The following is a 9,560-nucleotide window of genomic DNA, read 5'->3' as shown; positions in this document are numbered from 1 at the left end:
GCTTGCGGGGGCCTCTCAGGCTCAGCCCCTCTCCTGCTGCCCCTATTGGGGCAGGCATCTACCCTCCCCCTTGGGCCTGGTCACCCCAGGGGGCCTGCTGGCCCACAGCACCCTGGTCCGGTTGCTGCCCACCAATCGCCGTGTGCCCGGGAGACTTTGCCCCAGAGGAGGAGGAGGTCTCTGAGTGTCTTCTCAGCACATTCTCTTCTCTCTCCCTGTCCTGCACCCACTGTCCAGGACAGACCCAGCAGTCCCTCCCAGAGGCTTCTGAGGGACCATGGGACAGCTCCTTTCCGGGTGCGGATAGGGACGATGCAGCCTGACTTGGGAGGGTGTCTGTGTCCGTAGCCCCCGGCCCTGCTCTGACCCCTCGGAAGGGTTTGGAAGGGCCCACGTGGGGCCACTGTGAGGCAGCAGGGAGCCAAGGACCAGGAAAAGGGTGCGTGGTGGGGGGTGGCTGTGCAGCCCTGGGCAGGCCCCCACCCTCTCTGGGCCTGGAGCTGGCCTCACCAGGGCCCTCTCCTCGGACACCTGTCATAGCAGGGACTTTGCGCCTGCAGGAGAGCCTCCTGGAGTAGCGGCCCACGCGCTGCTGGCGCTCCCTGCGCTTTGCTGAGCGAGTGATCCTCACGGGGATGCTTGGCCGGCCGAGGGTGAAGGAGGTGGTCTGTCTCTGTCTGGCTCACACCGCTGGGACGGGGAGACGGGTTCCAGCACGACCAGGCACAGACTTGGCCAGACCCCGACCCTCTGGCCTGCAGCCGGACCCCCAGGGAGGCATCTTCAGAGTTGAGCCCAGGCCCAGGCTGGGCCTGCCGGTGACCGCAGCAACCTCCCCCTACACACAGCCCAGCTTGAGGCCCCGGAATCCTGGCCAAGACCAGCAGGAGGTCACCCGCACCTCCTTGCAGAGTCTCCTAGTAGTGGGGGCACAGCCTCCAAGCTGCGGCTGCGGCCTGGGGAAGTCCGTGGAGGGCAGCCTGCCCGATCCTCGGCCCCCAGGCTGCTCCAGGCTGGCTGTGCCGCGGGTAGAGGTTCCTGGCATGGGCTGTGGGCAGCAGCTCCCCTGCCAGGAGGGGCAGCCACCAGCGCTCAGACCTCGGGACCGCCAGGGGCGTCCCAGCAGAGACCGCAGCAGCCCCGGGCCTGGGGGAAGTGGGGCTGGGGGCCTAGGGTGGGACAGAGCCTGGCCGGCTGCTGAGTGATGGTGGCACTGCCCTTGGGGGCTGCAGGGGGCTCCCTGCGAGATGGCTCCCGCTCAGCCCTCACGGCCAGGAAGGCGGCCAGGTCGAGGTCCAGCAGGGCCACCCCTCCCCGGGGTGTGGGTGTGCTCTGGCGGCACTGTGGGCAGGGGATCCAGCGCTGCTCGCCCGCTGGCGTGTCCAGCCGCCGCACGCACGCCAGGCAGAAGGTGTGGCCGCAGTAGAGACGGTGCGGGAGGTGGCCCGCGAGGTCGTAGGCAGAGCAGCAGATGACGCAGTCACCCCGCCGGGACCCCGCGGCCGTCCCCTCCTCAGAGGCCCGGGGCCAGTCTGGCTGCAGCATCCTGGAGGAGGTCAGGGAGCTGCAGCCCACCCGGCCTGCTCCAGAGGCCGTCTTGCTCGCCTGACACCAGGACTTGGCTCTGGAGGATAGGAGCCCCGGGCTCCAGGCCGCCCCTCTCCCCAGCCTGCCTAAGCCCCAGGCCTCTCTTACCTGCATCCGCTCTGTGGTCCAGCTCTGCCCAGCAGGAGGACGTCCGGGGGACTGGGAGGGGCCCCAGAGCACCCTGCAGCTCCCGCCCTGGGGCTCGCATTACTGGCAGAGCACAGACGAGTCAGCAGGGAGGCGGGCGGTGGCTGAAGGCGGTGTGGGCTCCCCTTTCAGCCACAACGCAACTGGATCCAGCAGCACCACCAGCCCGGGGGAGATAAGCGCCCCCCGCCCGGTGCCCGGATGTGGCTCCGTGGGTACCCCCCCACGCCCGGCTTCCCAGCTCACCCTGGTCCCTCTCCCCACCTTGGCCAGCCTGTCCTGTCTCCACGCCACTCCAATGCTTATGGTCCCCAAGCCTGCTGGCCTTGCCCTAGGGGATGCTGCTTTAACTCCCTGATCAAGCATCACCCCTTCCAGGTAACCTGCTGGGACCCTCAGCAGCTCAGAGCCCTGGGGGGTCCCGTTCTCCCCAAGCACAATCGCAGTGTGTGTGTCCACGCCGATCTGTCCCAGCACCTTTCTCCTGCTGGGTCTGGGTCTGTCGTGCCCCCATTACAGGGCCACGGTCAGCCCCATGAAGTCCACGGAGGTGCCGAGGCATGGGTATGGAGAGCCCCACTCACACACTGTGGCTAGCCCTGATCACTCCCGTTAGAGGCCACCTCCCCCCCGCCGGCATCTGCTCGGCTATGGCTCCTGGGCCAGCACGGTCCCCTTGACGGCGGGCATAGCAGAAAGGGGTGTGTCGAGATTGGGCAGGATGGGTTCAGGACCCTCACTGCTCAGCTGCAAGGAAGCCAAGAATCCGAGGCGCGGCTCCTCAGTCCTCCTGCCCTGGCAGTCCGCTGCCTCCCTGACCGGTTCAGCAGGTTGCTGCGGCTGGCCTGGGTGGGGCCGTCCTCTGGTGGAGGCCGGCCACGGGGCAGGGGCCGGAAACCTGGCCCACCTGAGAGCCTGCACAGGCAGACCAATGACATGGCCACCCACACCCAGAGGCAGGTCTTGCCCTGTGGACAGTCACCCTGGGTCAGGGGAGGGCTGGCACCGGGACCTGTCCATCCTGCAAGGCCAGCGCGGCTTCCTCCTCCGCTGTCTCTGCCTGGCCCTGGACATGTCAGTGTGCCCAGCACAGGCCTTCCCGCTCAGTCCTTGCCCTGGCATCACAGCCTCACCTCAGCAGTGAGATGACCCAGCGCCAAGCAGCATGTCTCCCCCGTGTCCCCCCAGGCCGGCATGTCGTGCTTCTCAGACAAATGGGAGATCAGTCCCCTGAGGGGCCTCCCCCGGCAGCTCTTTTCCTGCTCCCCTGGCTCCGGAGGTGCAGGCCTGGAGGTAGGACAGCGGGTGGGCCGCCCGCTTGGGGACACATGGCACGTGTTTACGGACTGGCCGTTTCATGAGGAACCAGAAAACCCCTGGGCTAAGGTAGGGCCCTGACTCATGGATGGGCAGGCCCTGGCGCTGGCTGCCTGGGCTCCCACTCCCAGAAACCTGTCAGAGCCAGGCCCACCCGCGTGGTCCTGCCAACGTGGTCCTCCTCCTGAAGCCTCTCTCAGGGCCCCAGCCCGGTGCCACGTGTAGCATCCTCCTCCTGCCTGGTCCCCCGCCTGATCTGCCTCCCCGCCCTGGCCTCAGCCCCGAGGAATGCAAGACAGCTTGAACCCAGGCCTGGCTCCTGTCCCTCCAGTCCAGTCTCTGGACAGACCCAAGACCTACGGCTCAGGGGGGCTTCCCCATCGCTGAACGCCCCACAGAGGCTGAGGCCAGTGCCGGCAGCAAGCGCAGGACCCTCTCCCAGGTGCAGCAGTAAAGAGCCACCAGAGCAAGGCTCACTCTGCTTTATTGCCTGGGCCGTGGGGCTCGAGGGAGGTGGTCAAGGGTGTCCCCGCGGCTGCCCTTGCCGCAGGGGCCCAGGCTCTCCAGCAAGGGGCTAGAGCTGGGCGGTCGGCCCCCTCGGCAGGTAGCTGCTCCCATCTGGGGTGGGAAGTGGCCAATACCCATGACAGTGGTCCGGCGGCCGCCCAAGCCACGGTGGGGGGTTCCGCCACAGGCCCCACGGCCACATGGGTGCTGGGCTAGGAGACGACGCAGCAGCAGCTGTGGCAGCGGCAGAAGCGAGGGCAGTGGCAGCAGGAGCAGCAGGGGCAGCAGCAGCAGTGGTGGGCGATGTCGTCACCGCGCCCGATGGGTGGCCGGCCGGCGTAGGTCAGTCCTGCCGGACGCTGCCCACCACTGCAGGGGTTGCTGGTCTGTGGCCAGGCCTGGTGTCCCTGGATCTGGCCAGTCCCCTTGGCCCCCTTGCCACCTTTGCTCTCTAGGGCCGCCTCGGTGGGCTGCAGGAGCCGGGTGGGCTCTGAGGGGCAGGACCCCGCAGGCAGAGGCTGCGACCCCCAGGAAGAGGAAGCCGCTTCCAGCTGCTGCCCCAGGTCGGGCCGAAGGTGAGCGCGGGGGATGCTGACCTGGGCATACGGGTTCTTGACGACCATCTCGTGTGGGTCCATGGCCCAGCCTGGCAGGGGCAGGCAGAGGAGACAAGATTGGCTCTGGGGAGGGAGACAGCTGCAGCCCGAGAGAGTGCCCACCCCTCGGAAAAACCAGGCTGGGGAGATGCCAGAGTGCACCAGGCCTGGGTATTAGTGTGCCCATGTGTGGGGGTGAGCAGAGTGTGAGGGCCAGCATCTCCCAGCTGCCCCCCTACCCCGCCCCGCAATGGGGCTGCAGATGGGCTGGGGAGGCTGAGAGAGGCCGTCTGGGCCGTGCCCACGGCTGAGCCCCAGTGCAGGGAAGCCCCTGGGCCCAGGACCCACCTGAGGTGGTGACGGCAGCAGTCTACCCTCTCGTCCTGTGGGTCAGGTCCAGTGCCTATGAGGTAAGCCACTGGCAGCTGGCTGCCTTTTCCCTCCTGGGGAGGGGCGGAGTCACGGGTGGAGCTCAAAGATGGGGTTCCCAGGATCCCAGGAGGCCCCGGCTCAGCCGGCACAGCAGCTACCCACCCTTCTTCCTGTGGTGGGTGGTGGCCCCCGCCGGGGCTCCAAGGGGCACTGACAGGCTGGGTGACTCAGCCTCCACGCATCTGGGGCACGTCCTCAGCCCTCCAAAGACCCGCCGCTCCTCAGGAAGGAGGACTGGAGGTTAGCCTGACATCAGCCTCAGCTCCCAGGCCTGCTGGCAGTCTGGAGAACCCCAGCCATCACTCACACACCTCAAAGCCCCTGCTTTGAGGCAGAGGACGGAGGCCCACTTCAAGCCAAGCCTCTTCTTGGCAGACAGAGACCAAGGTGTCTGAGACCACAGACTGCTTGGAGGTTTGTGTTTTTTAACCTATAAAAAAGGTTTGATTTACACACCTTGGCTACGACTATTCTTAAACTTGGCAACAACAGGGGCTTCACTGGCAAGTGATACTTCTGGCTCATTTCTTATGTATGTACGTGTGTATGTATTTAAGAGAGAGAACGTGATCCCAGGGTCCTGGGATCGAGCCCCACATTGGGCTCTCTGCTGGGCAGGGAGCCTGGTTCTCCCTCTCTCTGCCTACTTGTGATCTCTGTCGGCCAAATAAATAAATAAAATCTTAAAAGAGAGAGAGAGAGAGAACGGATGAACAGGGGTTGGGGCAGAGGGAGAAGTGGATTCCCCGCTGAACAGGAAGTCTGATGTGCGCTTGATCCCAGGACCCTGAGACCAGGACCTGAGCTGAAGGCACACTCTTCACCGCCGGGCGACCCGGGCGTCCCTTCCGGCTCATTTCTGGAACCGCAGTTCCCCTCTGCGGGTGAGCTGGGGATGCGGAGCTCCTGCCCCACCTGCGTCTCCGTCCTTGGAACGCATTCCTCCTCCCTCCTTCCTCTGTGAGGTGGCAGGCAACCTGCCACACAGGGTCGCCGTGTGTTGGGGTGACAGCGGATGTGAGCGCTTGGGTCTGGGCCTGGCACTGGTGACCTTCCCCCAGAGCGATGTGGGCAGCAGGGTGGGGCCAGGACCCGCGCCTCCAGTCCTGGTGCGCAAGGGAACCCCAAGGAAGGGCGGGATCAAATCAGACGTGGCTCAGAGGCCAGGGTGACCGGGGTGGCCTGCGTAAGGCCAGTCAGACCGGTCCGGACACGAGTTCTACCGATGTGGCTCTGGGAGAGGAGGGAAGTCGGTCCGTGGCCGGGGACTCCGCAGGTGTAGGACAGACGCTCATTGCGCAGGCTCAAGAAGCCCCGCCCACTGCCCCTATAAGACTCCGCCCCTTGCTGCGAGGCGGAGGCTGGCGCATGCGCGCAACAGGCCTGGGGCTGCCGGTGAGAACTTTATTCCCCAGAAGCCTCAGCGCTCAAAGGTTTCTCTGAAGACCCGGTTCGGCGTCTGCTGGCCATGGACGGCCCAGAACTCAACCTGGGCTGCCCAGCTCTGACCCGCGGGTCTCCGGCTCCCGGGGCGCGGACTTGGGTGGGCTCGGGGAGGTGGGCCAGCACGGGGCGGGACCTCACGTCCAGGGGCGGGGCCTCGGGGCAAGGGGTGGGGCTCTGTGGCCGGTGTCTCCTTGGGTGCGCGCCCCGAGGGTCGCTGGGAAGTGGAGAAGTGGGGGCCGAGGCTCGCCTCCTCGCACCGCCCTGGCCGGGTCTCTTTCAGTTGCCCCAGCTTCACGCCTGGGCCGGGAAGACCTCGCTGCCCGCCCTGCCGGCCACCTGCACACACCCCACAGCCCCTCTCCCTAAATGGCTTTGGAAACTGAGATCCGCGGACACTAGGCTGAGGTCGCACCGAGCTGCCAAGTCCCCTAAGGCCCAGGTTCGCTCCTCCAGCCTGCTTTGTCCGCGTGGGCTTCCTCCCCAGGAGCAGAGGCCTCTGTGGGCTCGGCTGCCCTGAAGGACCCCTGAGCACGGCCTCCAGCCAGGTGTAGTGGGGCCAGTACAGAGGAGAGGGGCTGATAACTGTCCAGGGTCAGGCACAGGGCCCGGTGCTGGTCACGGGAATGCTGGCAGGCCTTGTGGTAGCTAGAGCAGGTCAGGGGGTGGCACTGTGGACCCCCGCCCCGCAAGCTGTGGTCCCCTGCCGGTAGTTGTCACCATGTCCTCTGCTTTGTCTCTCACCTGAGGGCTCCCGCAGAGGCTACACCCCAGGGAGTCAGGGAGCCTGGCTTGAGGAGGAAGCGGAAAGGAAAAGGGGCCTCTGTGCTGGGTGGGGTCCGGATAGCACAAGTATGTGACAGCAGGGCACGTGCTGACTTGATGGGATGCCGGAAAGGGCCACCCCACCTTGGGTGCGTGTCCCTAGCGGGCTGCCCCACTGGTCTGTCCAGTTGTCCTTCTGACCTTCTGCATACCCCTCACCCCACCTGCCTGTCCAGCATTCCGGTCCTCGGAGCCCGCCCTCAACTACCGTCCAGCCTCTCCACCCACTCCTCGGATATCTTGCTCACCCTCGTTCACGGTCACGCTGTCCCTGTCCCCGTTGAGCACAACCTGGGTGCACTTGTGAGCCAGGGGCATGAGCACTGGGGACAGAGTGGAAGGACAAGCAGAGACCCTGACTCGGGGGGCTGCAAGGGGATGACACATGGCTGTCTCCGGGTGGGGCCCGGGGAACCAGCTTTCCTGAGACCCCTCTCCGCGCCTCTTGCCTTCCTCTCTCCGGCATTGTGAGGCCCCAGGCTTTGAAAAACAGGGTTTCCCTTCTAGAACGGGAGGAGGGCATACTTGACTAGGACCCAGGGTCGGCCAGACAGGACTCGGGCCGAGAAGGGCGACGCGGGGGTCCTGATCCACAGGCGGCTCGCTGGGGCGGGCAACCCCGGAGCGGGCGCCAGGCCCGCGGCGATGGAGGGGCGGCTGAGCGACTGGCCCCGCCCCGCGGACCCCGCGCGGGTCCCCAGACGGGGGGTGGCGCTGCGGGCGCGGGCGGGCGCCGCGCGCACTGCGGTCCCCGCGCCTCCGCCGCAGAGCGCGCCACGCTCCGCACGCACCTGCCGCCGCGCCGCGCTGCCCGGAGCCCCGCGCCCCGCGCCCCTGGGAGCCGCCGTGCCGCGCCATCGCCCGAGGTCGCCGCCGGAGCCGCTGGAGCCGCCGGGCCGAGGAGCGGGCGTCGCATCCGGGCCTGCCTTTGAGCCAACCTCTGCGGCGGCGGCGCGCGGCCCGGGGACGCCAGGCTGGGGCAGGTGAGCTCGGGCGGGGCGGGACGGCCGCGGGGTCGCGCGACTCGCCTTCCTTTCCCACCGGGGAAGGGGTGGGCCTTGGGGGCGGGGGCTGGGAGGGGGCTGGGTCCGGAGTCCAGCGAGGGTCAGGGTCAGAGGTCGGGAGCCCTGTCTTTTGTGCAGGGTGAGGGTGGGCCCGGGCGCTGCCCTCACGCTGTCTTTCACCTGCAGCTCGGGCCTGGGCCAGGCTTCTCCTCTGCTCCCACCGCCGCCGAGCCTGTGGCCTGGGGCCTCCCGCAGCCAGGGCTCCGGCTAGCTGCCTTCCCTGGGCGCCCTGTCCTGGAGGCGTGGGGCCCACCTAGCCCCTGCCTGCCCGGATGTCCCTGCTCAGGGACTGCTGACCTCGGCTGCAGGGGGAGCTCCCCCCACGCCCCCTCGCCAACCTCAGCAGCCAGAGACCCTGGGTGAGCCCCTGGGCCAGACCCGCAGCCCAGGGCAGCCTCCCATACCCCCCTGCCCCCGCCTCCCTCCTCCTCCCCCACCCCTTCCTCCTCCTCCTAGGACTGGACCCGAGAAGCCACTGTGGCCACTGGGGGGGGCCCTGCCCCCCCAGCTCTCACCGGCCGCCCCCAGGAGCCCTCGGGGCGGCCGGGGTCCCTATCAGGCCTGGCGGGACCAGGATGCTGCTCCCTCTCCTCCGCCCCGGCCTCACCCAACACCCCCACCCACCCGAACACCCAGTCTGACTGGAGACAGCCGGATGCCGGTTGACCCTGGGCCCGAGGTGGGCAGTGGCTGGCCAGGCCTCCTCATGTCCTGCCTGAAGGGTCCCCATGTCATCCTCAAGATGGAGGCCATGAAGATTGTTCACCCCGAGAAGTTCCCCGAGCTGCAGGCGGCCGCCCCTTGCTTCCCACCTGCACCGCGGCCCACCCCAGCTCTGGCCCCCAAACGGGCCTGGCCCTCAGACACAGAGATCATCGTCAACCAGGCCTGTGGGGGGGACGTGCCTGCCTTGGATGGGGCACCCCACACCCCTCCCTTGCCACGACGGCCCCGCAAGGGCAGTGTGGAGTTGGGCTTCCCCCGCGTGGCGCCCGCGGACGAGGTCATCGTGAATCAGTATGTGATACGGCCTGGGCCCGCCTCCTCGGGGCCCCCTGCCACGGCGGCGCCAGCTTCGGGGGAGCCCCTGGAGTGCCCCACCTGCGGGCACACGTACAACGTCACCCAGCGGCGGCCCCGAGTGCTGTCCTGCCTGCACTCTGTGTGCGAGCAGTGTCTGCAGATCCTCTATGAGTCCTGCCCTAAGTACAAGTTCATCTCCTGCCCCACCTGCCGCCGCGAGACTGTGCTGTTCACGGACTACGGCCTGGCTGCACTCGCTGTCAACACGTCCATCCTGAGCCGCCTGCCACCCGAGGCTCTGACCGCCCCGTCCGGGGGCCAGTGGGGGGGTGAGCCGGAGGGCAGCTGCTACCAGACCTTCCGGCAGTACTGTGGGGCCGCGTGCACCTGCCACGTGCGGAACCCACTGTCCGCCTGCTCCATCATGTAGCCGGAGCCCCCCGCGCCCTGGCCTGCCAGCCCGTGCTCGCCGCTTCTCCAGGGATCCGGCCGGCCCCGCCCCATCGCCTGTTGACCCCTCGCCCACCACAGCTTCTGGCCCTCCCTGTGTGGCATTGTCGCTGCAGCCAACTCTGCCATTAAAACTCTTTGCCAAAGTTTGTACCTCGTTCCCTGAAGC

General features: G+C 67.6%; 3 protein-coding genes across 3 annotated transcripts; 1 reads left to right on the top strand and 2 right to left on the bottom strand.

The window, feature by feature from the left end:
- Positions 1–1,082: 1,082 nt before the first annotated feature.
- Positions 1,083–3,417, bottom strand: RNF224 (ring finger protein 224). The gene is made up of 2 exons (XM_013050151.2): positions 1,696–3,417; positions 1,083–1,546 (listed from the first exon to the last, which is right to left on the bottom strand). The coding sequence occupies exon 2, from the start codon at positions 1,543–1,545 to the stop codon at positions 1,093–1,095; it is 453 nt and encodes a 150-aa protein (XP_012905605.1). The 5' UTR covers position 1,546; positions 1,696–3,417; the 3' UTR covers positions 1,083–1,092.
- Positions 3,418–3,518: 101 nt separating this feature from the next.
- CYSRT1 (cysteine rich tail 1) lies at positions 3,519–5,159 on the bottom strand. The gene is made up of 2 exons (XM_004780808.3): positions 4,503–5,159; positions 3,519–4,204 (listed from the first exon to the last, which is right to left on the bottom strand). The coding sequence occupies exon 2, from the start codon at positions 4,194–4,196 to the stop codon at positions 3,771–3,773; it is 426 nt and encodes a 141-aa protein (XP_004780865.1). The 5' UTR covers positions 4,197–4,204; positions 4,503–5,159; the 3' UTR covers positions 3,519–3,770.
- Positions 5,160–7,665: 2,506 nt separating this feature from the next.
- Positions 7,666–9,537, top strand: RNF208 (ring finger protein 208). The gene is made up of 2 exons (XM_045082789.1): positions 7,666–7,837; positions 8,045–9,537. The coding sequence occupies exon 2, from the start codon at positions 8,574–8,576 to the stop codon at positions 9,369–9,371; it is 798 nt and encodes a 265-aa protein (XP_044938724.1). The 5' UTR covers positions 7,666–7,837; positions 8,045–8,573; the 3' UTR covers positions 9,372–9,537.
- Positions 9,538–9,560: the final 23 nt, after the last annotated feature.

The sequence above is a fragment of the Mustela putorius genome, unplaced genomic scaffold, assembly GCF_011764305.1.
Source record: "Mustela putorius furo isolate JIRA1106 unplaced genomic scaffold, ASM1176430v1.1 tig00000596_pilon_pilon_pilon, whole genome shotgun sequence".
In the NCBI taxonomy this organism is placed as follows: Eukaryota; Metazoa; Chordata; class Mammalia; order Carnivora; family Mustelidae; genus Mustela; species Mustela putorius.
Note: the sequence above shows the minus strand (reverse complement) of the source record. Positions and strands in the feature narration are given on the sequence as shown.

Excerpts from the sequence above, each read along its gene's own strand:
- RNF224 (XM_013050151.2), bottom strand. The coding sequence starts at position 1,545 with ATGCTGCAGCCAGACTGGCCCCGGGCCTCTGAGGAGGGGACGGCCGCG.
- CYSRT1 (XM_004780808.3), bottom strand. The coding sequence starts at position 4,196 with ATGGACCCACACGAGATGGTCGTCAAGAACCCGTATGCCCAGGTCAGC.
- RNF208 (XM_045082789.1), top strand. The coding sequence starts at position 8,574 with ATGCCGGTTGACCCTGGGCCCGAGGTGGGCAGTGGCTGGCCAGGCCTC.